The sequence below is a fragment of the Entamoeba dispar genome, genomic scaffold, assembly GCF_000209125.1.
Source record: "Entamoeba dispar SAW760 scf_1105229459701 genomic scaffold, whole genome shotgun sequence".
In the NCBI taxonomy this organism is placed as follows: Eukaryota; Evosea; order Mastigamoebida; family Endamoebidae; genus Entamoeba; species Entamoeba dispar.
Genome location: NW_001853824.1, coordinates 13,237 through 26,597, shown reverse-complemented (window position 1 = coordinate 26,597; position 13,361 = coordinate 13,237). Strand labels below are relative to the sequence as shown.

The following is a 13,361-nucleotide window of genomic DNA, read 5'->3' as shown; positions in this document are numbered from 1 at the left end:
CTATAGATCTTTTTAATACAACTCATTATCAAATCATATTATCATGTTATGAAATAATATCTTGAGTATGTAAAGAAAGGTAAACAAGAAATAAACATTCAAGAATGTACAAGAGAATGATGAAATAGTAATAAAATGTGTATAAGAATGGTAAAAGAAATACAACGAAAAACTGAATAAAAAGAGAATAAGAAATGAAAGATAAATAAGAAAATATGAACAAATAGAATGATGGTAAAGACAATACCAATAAGAAATATAGAATAATAACAAAGAATGAAATTAAAATGAAAATAAGAGGTAAATTGAAAAAGGAGAATATGAAGAAATCAAAAATAATTAATAAAGAAAAAAAAACAATGATATTATACAACAGGAAGTATATTCAATCCAAAATAAAATGAAAATGGAGAAAGTTAAAGATTCAATCAAAGAAAAATACAAGAAAATAAAGAAATAGAATAATAAATGAAGTGAATGAATTAGAATGAATTAGTTAAATAAGAAATTAAGAAATGAACAAATTGAAAAATAATAAAATATGAAAAAAGTTGATAACTGTGTGTTAATGGTTTATTTTTTATTGTTCATTGTTCAGTGCAGATTATTCACTTTGACTTATAAAAGGTTTTTTTTTCAGCAAACATTGGCTTATTCTTTGCTTTTAGTTGTTGAAATGTGAGAAATTCATTTCTTCATATTTATTTTATAATAGAGTATTTTATATATCTGATTTAAATATTCATCATTTAAGTATGTCTGATTTTAACGAGTACTAAAATCTTCTTCTTTACTTTCTTGTTTTAAGAAGAATATATAATTACTACTACATTATTATGGACAATTTTCATTTTAGTCTTAACCATAATAACAGATCCTTTTCATTGATAATGTATATTATCAAATACACTTGTACCCTAACAAGTAAGTAAACTATCATCTTTATAAATAAGCACACGTTTATTATCAATGAGATTCAATCAACATAAATAATGATTAGTGATATTCTTACAATATTGGCATGATGTTTTCTAACAAAATATAACACATGTCCATACGATAAATGTTGGATTCGAGACATGATTTATTTTGTGGTTCTGTGTAGTATCTCTGACATGTTATCTTCAAATCTTAATAAATAAAAATAAAATAATTATAGATAAATATCATTATTAATTTATTATAAATTTTATTATATAATATTGTTATTTAAAATTAAAAAAAATAAAATATTATTTCTGTTTAATGAATAAAAAAGTAGTTAATTAAGTATTAATAGAACTTGTGTCTATTGTTCCTGGCTCAGGGGAGACTAATCCCATCCCTTCGTCTTCGTCATGTAATTCAACTACATATGTTTGGTTGTGATCTCCACAGTGTTCCATGATGTCCATCATGTTTTTAATTACAAGGTTTTTGATTTCTTTAGTGATGTCAATTTCGATTTTTAATTGTTTGATTAATTTAATACTTTCAAAATTTACTAGCCCATTAATCCAAATTACTACTGTAATTATTTTGACATCCTTTAATTTCTCTATTTTCATTACCCTATTTTTCAATTCCTTGTACATATTTCTTTTCTTCAAATAGGCTCCATTAATATTATGATCTGCCACAATAGTCATATCAAATATTAGACCAGTTTTATTCTTTTTATCTAGTACATATATATATATATATCTGGTCTTTTATGATATAGTCCATCACTTTTTGGCATTATTTGTTTGTTCCATATCATAGTGATGTCATTGTATTGGAACATTGTTTCATATGGGGATTTCTTGTATTGTTTATTTAATGTGTATTTTCTTATTATCCCATATGATAATGCCAATATTGTCATGTTTCTCCATTTGTGATTTCTTATGACCAATGCAAGATAGTAGAATGTGTTCTACTGTGGCTATCTTGTCTTTACAAAGTGGGCAGTACTTCAATCTTTCATTTTTTAATATTTTTGCTTTCATGTACCCACTGAATATTGCTCCATCTTGTATTTTAGTTAATTGGAGAAATGCATTTTTCTTTATATTGATGGACTTCCATGCATTTATTGTAGTAGTTTTATCTACAAATTTTGACTCGAACCATCTTCTAAAATGTCCACTTGTTTGATTTCCATTTTTTGATGTATTTGTTGTCATTAATTTCTTTATTTTTACTACTACTTCTTTTTCTTTTTTATTTTCAATCCCTTCATTTATTATTTCTTCTATTTTCGTTTCTGGGATTTTATGACCTAGTGCTTTTTTAATTCTATTCCATATTCATTTCTTGGAATACCATCTATCTAATATGTTATTTCCTATTTCACTCTTGTACAATAGTACATTACTGTTCTAATTATTTCATTAACATATTCGTCCCTTAGGCTTATTAATCCTTCACCCATTTCATTTATAGGGACATATAGACGGTCTTTGGAGTTACAACAATGTATTTTGCCTTTCTTAAATATTTTCTTATCTCAAAATCCATTCTATCTATGTTACATTCCAATTTACTACTGATGCTGAATATCTGAAGATGGGTATTACTTCAATATTAATTCTTGTAATGTATCTTCTATTACTACTTTCATCAGTATTTATTTCTTCCATTTTCTTCATCATCTTTTCTTTGATGATTTTACAATTGAAGGTATCATTAATTTCATCTGACTGCCATATTCCTAAATATTTATACAATTCCTCTCCTTCAATTAATGTGATGTTTTGCATTCCATTTGGTATTTTATTAATGTTCTTTAATACCATTCCTGATTTCTTCTCATTCATTTCCATCCTTATTCCACTTATTATTTCTTTAATTTCATTGTGGATTGTTCCCATTTCTTCACTACTTTGTGTCATTATTCTCAAATCATCCATATACAATGTATTGTTTGCTTTTGGGAACTTCTCTTCTATGATTTGAGAAATTATATTCATTTTGATGATGAAGATAGAAATGATAATGAATCACATTGTAAAATTCATCAATTTAATACATCCTAGATATTCATTATATTTATATCCTATGAATATCTTCAATCTGTTCATCATACTTTCTACAATATCTATGATGACACCCTCTACATTAAAATATTTAAGTGATTCTATTACCCATTCATGATTTACTGATTCATATGCTTTCTTAATGTCATAATATGACTCTACATATTTTGTGTATTTTTCTTCTTTTTGCTGCTTTAACATATAACTGTTAATTAATCCTTCTTTATTAGCAAGAGATTGCAGTTTACATCATAACTGATTTTTATTAATTTTTAATGATTCATTATTCATGTTAATTCTATTGTGAATATTCTCTTTTAATAAGGAGGTAAATACTTTCATTATTACATTTGTACAACTGATATGACGATAATTAGTGACATCGTTCCTATCACCTCCTTTGTGGATTAATATAGTTCTTCCACTTACCATGTCTAGAGGGATGTTTTCATTGAAGTTTAACAATTCATTGAATATATTAAGAATGGAATCTCTTGATGATGACATTCTCTTCCAATAATACCCATATATAGTGTCAATGCCTGGTGCTTTCCAATTACTTATTTTCATCAGGCTTAGATTTAGTTCATCCGTTGTGATGATGACACTATCATAATTTCTGTACCTTTCATTCCACGAGGTGATTTGTTTTATTTTCAAATGTTCTTTATTTAATATCACCTGTGTTTCATATAACGATTTCAAATATTCTAAAGTAATATCGTTATTTGGGTATATTTCATCTTGTGTTTCTTTTTTATTTTAATTTTGTTATTAGAATCAAACATGATTTTATTTGTATTGATTCTGACAATTTCATTCTTATTAAATTTAATTCTTTCTTTAATCATACTCATCATATATTTTATGTACTTTATTCATTCTTGTGATTTAATTTTAATTTCATCTGCATCTTGTTCATTTAATCTCATGATGCATTTTATTCTGTACCATTCCATTGATTAGATATTCTAATCTATTTATTTTCCTTAGGATTTCTTTTACTTCATCAAATTTATCTCATTTAAATTTATTTTAGAGATAATAATACATACACATTGAAATCATTTTCATATCTTCTTGTAGATTTTCTATTCTCCTGACCATACCCATTTATTATTTATTTCTCTTATTAATTTATCTGATTCTTTCATTTTCCAGTAGTAATTAATATTTACACATTTATCTATTTCCATTTCTTTAACTTGAATGATGATAGAGTTAAGATATTCATCATCAGTATCAATAATGTTATTTTTTATGATAATATTTTTTATTATTGGATTACACTCTACTTTCCTTTCTATGATGGTTTACTTTCATTTTAATATATATCTTAGTTATTTATTTTATTCTATGTGACTTTTTAATATTATTAATGTATTCTTTATCATTATTTACATTAATGTTTATTATTTTTATTATGCTTTTTATTTGTTCATTTCTTAATTTCTTATTTAATTTCTTATTTAACCAATTAATTGCAAAACAATACAACATATCAATTAAAATTCTATTTGTTTGATTTGTTGTGTTTTCTTTTCTTCTTGACTGATTATTATTTCTTGTTTTTTGATACTCAGTGTTTTGCTCTCTTCTTCTTCTATTTCCACAATTGTCTTTTTCATAGTTGTAGTTTTGTTCATTTGTATTTTCCATGATGATGATGTTCTCATTATTTGTTGTGTATTTATCACTAGTGTCATTGTTTTCTTCTTCTCCAGTTCCTTCTGGGATAAAAAATTTTCGATATTTTCTTGTTGTTTTGATATTAATTGTTTTTGTTCTTCATTTTCTCTTTGTGTATGGTCTAATTCTTCTTTTGTTTTTTCTGCAATCTCATAGTTTTGAATCGCACTTTTTTGATATACAGAGATTTGATTTTCTTTATCTCTTATGTTCTTCTCTAGCAGCTCAGCACTCTTCTCCAGCTCATCAGCCCTCTTCTTCTCCAGCTTAGCACTCTTCTCCAGCTCATCAGCCTTAAGGACATCGTCCTTCTCCTTCTTCAGCCTCTCATAGCTAGCTCGGAGTGTGAGGATGGTTTCATCCTTACCTCCTACTTCTATGACCCTTCTACCATTTGCTTCATTTATTTTTCCTTGTAATGTATTATTTTATTATTTTAATTTAGAGTTTTCTTATTTCATTACATGTAGTTTGAATATTGTTCATTTGTGTTTTCATCTTTTCTATTTCTTCTTCAAACTCTTTCCTGACTGTTTCTCGTGCTTTTTGAATCATTTCATCTGAAATGGTTCGTTCTTCTTCCATCTTTTTTGTTTGAAGTTCTTTGATAGTTTCTTCTAATTCTTTAATTTTATTTTGAAGTGTGTTAATTTCTTCTTTGTTGCCTTCTTCTTCCATTTTCTCTTCTTTATCTTGTGTTTTTTCTTTATTTTCTTTTTCATTTATTATTCTTGCAGTTTTACATCTATCGTTCATTTCTTTGATTGGGTTTTTGTTTTTGATTTCTTCTTCGATTGTTTTAATATCTTCACTTTTCCAATCTTTTGTTTTATCTTTGAATTCTTCTTTGATTTTCTCCAGTGTTTTCTTCTTTCTTATTGAATATACTTCTTGGAGAATATTATACAATTTCTTTTCTTTACCTTCATACTTTTTAAGTATTTCTGAATATTTTCCTTTCTCCCATTTTCTTGTTATTCTTTTAATTTTCTTTTGAATTTCTTTTGTTGTCAACCATTTAGGTTTCTTGTTTGTATAATGTTTATTATCATTATATTTGCCTTGTTTTCTATTTGTTTTTCTTTGTGTTCTTCTTTTTCTAAACCCTTTTCTCTTGTTATTTCTTTTATCATAATTATTATGCATTTTATTGCTATTGAAGTCCTTTCTTTTCTTTGAACTTGAATACCTGTATCTTGTTTGTTTTTCTTTACAAGACCCTATGGTATTACTCAATAGCCATGGCAACAAAATTTGTTGTATATTCTGCATTGATAAAAGGATCTATTTCTGTTTAATGAATAAAATAATAAATGATAAAATAATGAAAAGTTATAAATGAGTATTTAGTTATTTAATCATCTTATTTTAGTCTGATGTTCATTAAATTAAAATGGAAGAAGTGATGAATAATCAATTAATTAAAGAAGTAGTGGAAACACTTCCAAATATTCAACAATCAATTGATGATATTAATAAACAATATCAATATTATTTAGGAAGTATTAAAAATAAAATATTTGAAATAAAAGCAGATGAAACATATTCAGAAGCTATTAAAAGAGGAGAGGGAATATTTGATAGGATGGATGAAGTGGTTAGAAGAAGAAGAATAGTAATAGAAAAAAGTCAAGAAACAATAAATAAAATAGAAACAATTAAGAATAAAATGGAAAAGATAGTAGAAGAATGTAATGATGATGAAGAAACAATAAATAAAGCTAAGAATGAACTAATAGATAAAATCATTCACATGGAAGAAATGAATAAAGAAGATAAAATTAAGAAATTAGGAGAAGAAATTAACAATATTAAAACAAAATTTAATAAAAATAAAGAAGAATGGTTTACACAATATAGTGATTATTTAGAGAGGAAGATGAGAAAAGAAGAAAAAGAAAGACAAAAGAAAGAAGAAAAGAGAATGAGAAAGAGAAAAGAATACGAAGAGAGAAAGAGAAAAAAAGAAGAAAAAAAGAGATTAGAAAAAGAAATAATAAAAACTATAACAAAGAAGACAATTAAAGAAATGAAACAAATAGAAAAATGGACGTCAAGAGAAGTAGGAAATATCCTATTTGATTCAGATAATGATAATTGGAATAAGAATACATCCGTATTTGATCAAAGAATAATAAATAAAGAACATATAATAATTATTATTGAAGATACAAATGGAAATAAATTTGGAGGATATGTTAATGAAAAAATTGATAAAGTTGATAATTATATAAATGATCCAAAATCATTTTTATTTTCATTAGAATCAAATGGGAGAATAAAAGGAATGATGAAATTTGATATTAATGAACCACAACACGCATTTAAATTATACAATCAATCAGATGATTGTTTGTTTAAATTTGGACATTATGATGATATTTTTATTTTTAAAGAAAATAATAAAACATATTCACATTATATTCAAGATTCATATGAATATAAAGGAACATCATATGCATTTTGTGGAAAACAATATCCCGATTATTGTTTCACACCAGAACGAATCATTGTAATTGAAATGAAATGATTTTTATTCATTATTATTTATTTGAAATATAAAAATTAAAAAAGAATATAAAATAAAATCAATAAATAAATATGAATATTTCATCTATCAATAAATGAAATGATGAATATAAAAATGTTCATATTTCATTCTTGTTTTATTTTATTTCATTTGAAATAATCATATTCGTTGTGTTAATTTAATAAATAATCAAAAGAAATAAGAATAAAAGATAAATAAAAATATAATAAAATATTTATTTGATTCTTTTTTATTTATTTTTTATTTTATTTATATTATTTTATATTTATTTATTTTATTCTTCTTCTTTTATCTTTATATCTATTATATATTTCTTATTTTATTATTTATGTTATATTCTTATATCATTTTATTCTTATTTTATATTTATTCATTATTATTCATTTCATATTAATATTGTTAAATATCAATACAACATATAATAAATAAATGATATAAGATAATCAACAATAAATAATAATAATAAAATATAAACAAAAATATAAACAAATATAAAATGATAAAATCAAATATAATAAATAATAAGAATAAAAATGATTATATCTTATTTTATTATTATATTATTCTTTATATTCTCTTATTTTATTATTTTATATAATTATTTATGAATTATCATCATCACAAAAAAAATCCCTTGTATGAAACAGTGTTCCAATATAAAAATATCACTATAATATTGAATTTATTGACAATATCATAAAAGACCAGATATATACGTGGTAGATAAAAAAGAAAAACAAACCTGTTAATTGATATAATTGTGTTATATATCACGATATTAATTGGAGGGTACTTGAAGAAAAGAACTATGTACAATGAAATAAAAAAAGAATAAAGAAAATAGAGAAAACAAGAGATGTTAAAATAATTGCAGTAGTAATTTTCAATAAATTGATTAATAAAAGCATAAGGTATTAAATTAATTAAAGAATTCAAAACTGAAATAAACACGATAAAAGAAGTTAAAAACCTTATAATAAAAAATATGATAGATGTCATGGAACATTGCTTCTGCCATAATAGAATATACTCGATAGAACTATTAGAAAAAAACCCATGGTAGATTAATCTTTCTTGAGTATTAAAAACAGAAACCATTCTATTAATACATAATTAATTAATTTTTTATTATCTAATTTATAATATTGCCATATAGTTTATTGGAACAAAAAAATAAAATTTAAATAACCAATCAAATCATTTAAAGTATTGTTACGTCTTTTACCAAAGACCCTCCCATCAATTTGATTACTTTTTTTAATTCTCCATAAGTCATAACACTCTCTTTTGGAAGTAACGTGCTCAATTCGCAAGATTCGTTCTTTTCAGTAACAAGCTTACCAAGTGCAGTTGATGGGTTAAACATTAAAACAATAGTACTACCTTCTAAGAGATCAACAAAGAGTAAAATGTCAGTTCCAAAATACCTATTTAACTCATTTGTGAAAAGTTTTAATGGATCAAAATCAACAACAGCAACTTCTTTCATTAATAAACTGAGTGTATTTGAGGTGCGTGCCTCATTATAATTAACATTTTGTTTAGTCAATAATAACTTATCTAAAATGATTTGTACTCCTCCCTTTGGTAAATGAGCAGAAAATAATGCCTTATTAAACTTAACTCCAGTTTTTAGACAGAAATTAGAATCTAATAATTTCCAACATTGTTTAGCAACTCCACAAAGATATTTAACTACCCTGACAGATGGTGTGATAGAATTTAAATATTTAGACACTTCTGGTTGATCTTCAAAGTTGAAGACCATACCACGAGAAGATTCGACATCAAAATTATCACCAAAATAAATTGGATAAGAGTCATTAGTAGCAAGAGTTTCAATAAAGGTTAAGAAGAATTTCTGAGGAGAATGAATTGGTTCATTTAGGAAAAAATGAATTGTCATGGCATCAATCAAATCATCATTAAAGTAATTTGAAAACATTCGAGAATTGAACCATTTTTTTAAGAGACGAGAACTTTGAGTTAGTGCAGGATATTTACCTGGGTATTGACTCATCCAAATAGATGTAAGTGGAATTCTTTGATATTTATTTATATAATCTTCTACACCATCTCCACTACCCATTCTTAATAAAGCAAGTTCTTGTGGAACATCGAATAAAATGTTAAATATATATCCTTTAAAATATAATTCAAATCTATTTGAAAATACTTTTCCAAGAATGCTTTGTGCCCTTAATAACTCTTTGATCTTAATACTAAAAGCTGATTTCATTAATTTAATACCATGAAGCTCATCTGGCCATTTATTTGAATCTTCAAATTTAATGATTAAAGGAATAGAATCAATGTACATGTGTTGATGGATTTTGTTATAATCCTTTATTCGTTGAGGAATTGAATATGAAGTATAACGAGTATAACTTCCAAACGACTTAACTGTATTAACTGATAATGGTAATTGTAAGTCTTTAATTAAATTTGATAATTCACTAATACATTCAATAACTTCAAGACATTGATTAAATGGAGGGAGTACAGTAGTAATACTAGTTAAATTTGAAACAAGTTGATTTTCATTTACATTAAAATGTTTTGTTAGGAGTAATTTAATAAAATATTCATTACAAGAATAAGTTTCAGTCCACAAACGATCAGAAGAAACAACGTATAATAGTCTTCCATCTCTAAATCTTCTTAACTCACAAGACTCGCCCCAATAATATTTAAACTTATCAACAGCCTCAACGTCAGTAGGAGCTGGACCTAAAATAAGTTGTTTAAAACAAGTTGATTCAGTAAATTTGAAAACCAAAACAATGTCATTTGATTTAGTGTTAATTGAATGAAAGAGTGATAAGTCAGTAATAATATTAACAGAATCTATTCTTTCTTCTAATGCCTCACATAAAATCTTTTGTATTTTTGTTAATGTTTCTTGATTAAATTCTTCAGAACTAATCCACCTTATTGCTAAATCGTACTGAGTAACGTCACTTGGGTCGTATTGAGTATCAACTAATTCGTCATCACTACTACTAGTTGACTCATCTTTTCTTTCAGTCTTAACATTCATTTATTAAATATATTAAAAATTCGAATAAAGTTTTCATTTCAATTTTTCAACCCTAAAAAACCCTGTTTCAAAAACCAGAATAACAAAAATATGAAATCAAGCAATCAAATTCTTTTCTTTAGTCTAACTTTGTTCCTCTATTTCTCTTTGCTTTTTGTTGTAACTTCTTTTTTTCTCTTTTTGTTAATAATTTTAAGTCGGTAGATGGTTCTACAACACCACTTCCAATTAATCCTAATTGTTTTAATGCGTTAACATTTTGATCAATATGTTGAGCTTCTTTTCTAAGTTCATCACGTGTTTGGGCAACTTTACTAGGTTTCTTAATTTCTTTTTCTTTCTTATTTTGCTTTGATTTTGACTCTTTTGTTTTCCCTCCTTTTGGCATGTGATTGATTTGAAAGAATTCCAAATTTTAATTTTTTCTTTTTCAAAAACAATAAACCCTTTTTGTTATTCTATTTTGTAAGAGTTTTAAATTTTGTGAAGAACTAAACTGTAAATTAAAATAATCCAAAAAAAAAAAAAGATTAATTGTAAAAATAGTAAGGAAGAGTGTAGAAGGTATCATTATATTTAAGTTTCAAAGAATCAATCTGAAAAATCATTAAATTACTTAAAAGGATGGTTGGACTTTCTAAAGCTGATGTAAGAAGAACTTTTAAGACTTATGCATTGGGAAAAAATATTATTAGTGTTGATGATGCATATGAAATGTTTAGAGATATGGATGATGGTTTCAAAAAAACAATTGATGAATTCAAAGTTGATTTTGAACAATTTGATGAAAATAAAGATGAAGGTTTAGATGTTGAAGAGACATGGAAACTCTATAAACATTATTATCCAGATGAAGAATACTAATAATGCTTCATCACATAAAGTCATTTTGTTTACTCATTTTTTTGTGATTTTATGTTTAATTATTTATTTTAGAAAAAAAAACAAACTTATTCGTAAGAAATAAGTAATTTTTAAATTTTTATGAAGATTCATTTTTATAAATATAATTTCTAAATAATTTATAATTAATATAAGATTTTAATAAATAAAAAATAAAGAAAATAAACAAAAAAAAAAGAGAAAAAGGAGACGAAAAAAAAGGATAATTAATAAAGATTATATCTGATAGTATGAGGATTTTCAGATCGAACTAAATTTATCTTGTTTAAGGATGAAACAGATACACATTAAATCATCCAATAAAATTAACGAAGAAAAGAGTGGTGGACATAAACGAAAAAATAAAAATCTTGAAGAACTAACAGTACGTTTGAAGCAAGAATTTAATGTATGTTTTATTAAATAATATATCATTACAATCATAAATAAAAATAATAAAAGCTAACCAATAGAAATATGACCTTGAAAGACGTGGTTTTCTTGATATAATTGAAATAAAAAAATTTATTAAAAACGAATTTGGTGTTGATGTAACTGACATGACAATAAAAGAATTAGTCCATGAAAGAACAATGGGAGAAGAATCATGTCATATCAGTCTGAAGAATTTTTGTGGATTTAAAAAGTTACTAGAAACAAATAAAGAAGAAATAATAAAGAATCGATTAGAACCTTTTTCAATTGAACAACATGTCAATACATCATTATTTCTATATAAATTGACAATTGTCCAAAATAGCCCAATTGAAATTAAAGGAATTACTGGATTTCAAAAAAGGTTTATTCAGTCATTAGAAAGAAGTAACTGTTATTTACTTAAACCAAGAAAATCATTTAGTAAAAATATTCCACAAGAGTATTTCTCATCTTCTCAATTTGATGAAATTTGTTCAGATTTTCAACTAAGAAAACAACGTTTAACAACATACTCACAACCCATTCCATTTGAATTTAAAACAATTCATTTATTTGAATGTTTTAATCCAACATTACAAATAAATGATAGTATGAATACTTATATAGCTCAACAACCTCATGTATTAAAACAAATGATATCAGTTAATATAGAAAGTATTACGTTTAATATTGGATTATTTGAACCTTTAATTATTTCATTATCAATATATAATTATAAAACACGAGAAAAACAAACAGAAAATGTTTACACATTTATTACAAATGGAGAATTAAGGAAAGATTTATTTTTATTTGAATTAGAAAAGATAGAAAAGAATGAATATTATTTAGTTATTCAAGTGTTTAGAAAAGATGATGGGAATAATCTAATTGGAGTATTGTATAGTGAAGGAATTGATGAAAATGATTCTAAAAAAAGTAAACGACAATTAGAGGCAATAGAAAAAATTAAAAAGAAAGAAGATGAATCAATTAATATGGTATCCTTACAACAAATTGCAATTGGTTCAATTCGTATTGTATCTATAACACAAAAAACACATTTAACTGATTTAAAATTCTTCTCAGTTAAAATAGAAGAAGAGACAGATATATTTAAACTTATTAAAACACCTCCAAATAATGAAATCCATGGAAAATGGAGTGTGTGTTGGGATCTTATTAATAAACCTGATATTAATAAACCATTATCAGAGTTTCACATTATTGAAGCAACACAAATTAAAGAGTTATATAGTGAGTCACAAGAAAGTGCTACACCAAGAGCTGAAAAACATCAACGAATGAGAAGTACTAGGAGTAAATTATTTAATAATAATGAATCACCATCTACAGTTACTTGTCAAATAAAAACTAGTAAGAAACAGTCATTATTTAGAGTTCAAAATATTTCACCATCTCATGTATTTAGAAGTGAGACATCAATCACTAACTCATTATATTTAACTATCATTGATTTATTATTATCACGTGAACGAAAAATTACAGGTACAATTGAAATATCATTACAACAATCTATTGGAAGTGAACCGCTTGATGCTTTACTTATTCCAAATTATTCAATTATTCCAGAAAAAAAAATGGTATTTTCTTTCAAAGGAAATGATAAAATAATTCCAATTATGAAAGAAATTAGGATAGAATTACCTAAACCACCACAAACAAATTTATTCATTTTTATTAGAATGTCTGATAGTACTGATAGTGTTGCATTTATTCCATTATTTTCAAAGAATGGAAGTATTATGGATAGTGGAATTGA

General features: G+C 24.8%; 3 protein-coding genes across 3 annotated transcripts in view, besides 17 other annotated features; 2 read left to right on the top strand and 1 right to left on the bottom strand.

The window, feature by feature from the left end:
• Positions 1-16, top strand: part of EDI_091840 (uncharacterized protein) — a gene marked incomplete at both ends in the record, with an annotated part of 1,470 nt that extends 1,454 nt beyond the window's left edge. The window contains one exon of the mRNA XM_001733274.1: positions 1-16. This exon is cut by the window's left edge and continues 1,454 nt beyond it. Within this exon, the coding sequence (XP_001733326.1) occupies positions 1-16 (16 nt within the window).
• A 159-nt stretch (positions 17-175) lies between these two features.
• Positions 176-355: a microsatellite.
• Positions 356-392: 37 nt separating this feature from the next.
• Positions 393-542: a microsatellite.
• A 3-nt stretch (positions 543-545) lies between these two features.
• Positions 546-1,132: a repeat region.
• Positions 1,133-1,238: a sequence feature (AT_rich).
• A 14-nt stretch (positions 1,239-1,252) lies between these two features.
• Positions 1,253-5,974: a repeat region.
• A 16-nt stretch (positions 5,975-5,990) lies between these two features.
• Positions 5,991-6,660: a repeat region.
• Positions 6,390-7,777: a repeat region.
• Positions 7,688-7,810: a repeat region.
• Positions 7,811-7,816: 6 nt separating this feature from the next.
• Positions 7,817-7,845: a sequence feature (AT_rich).
• An 18-nt stretch (positions 7,846-7,863) lies between these two features.
• Positions 7,864-8,365: a repeat region.
• A 41-nt stretch (positions 8,366-8,406) lies between these two features.
• Positions 8,407-8,427: a sequence feature (AT_rich).
• A 13-nt stretch (positions 8,428-8,440) lies between these two features.
• EDI_091830 (nucleolar RNA-associated protein, putative) lies at positions 8,441-10,279 on the bottom strand (the record flags this gene model as incomplete). The annotated part of the gene is made up of 1 exon (XM_001736127.1): positions 8,441-10,279. One exon carries the CDS (start codon positions 10,277-10,279, stop codon positions 8,441-8,443), a length of 1,839 nt encoding a protein of 612 aa, XP_001736179.1.
• Positions 10,278-10,300: a sequence feature (AT_rich).
• Positions 10,301-11,189: 889 nt separating this feature from the next.
• Positions 11,190-11,325: a sequence feature (AT_rich).
• Positions 11,326-11,382: a microsatellite.
• Positions 11,383-11,453: 71 nt separating this feature from the next.
• The window catches only part of EDI_091720 (uncharacterized protein), a gene marked incomplete at both ends in the record, with an annotated part of 8,674 nt that continues 6,766 nt past the window's right edge, over positions 11,454-13,361 (top strand). The window contains 2 exons of the mRNA XM_001733273.1: positions 11,454-11,570; positions 11,635-13,361. The exon at positions 11,635-13,361 is cut by the window's right edge and continues 6,766 nt beyond it. Coding sequence (XP_001733325.1) covers positions 11,454-11,570; positions 11,635-13,361 — 1,844 coding nt within the window. The remainder of the gene's footprint in view (positions 11,571-11,634) is intronic.
• Positions 11,576-11,622: a sequence feature (AT_rich).
• Positions 11,666-11,696: a sequence feature (AT_rich).
• Positions 12,285-12,319: a sequence feature (AT_rich).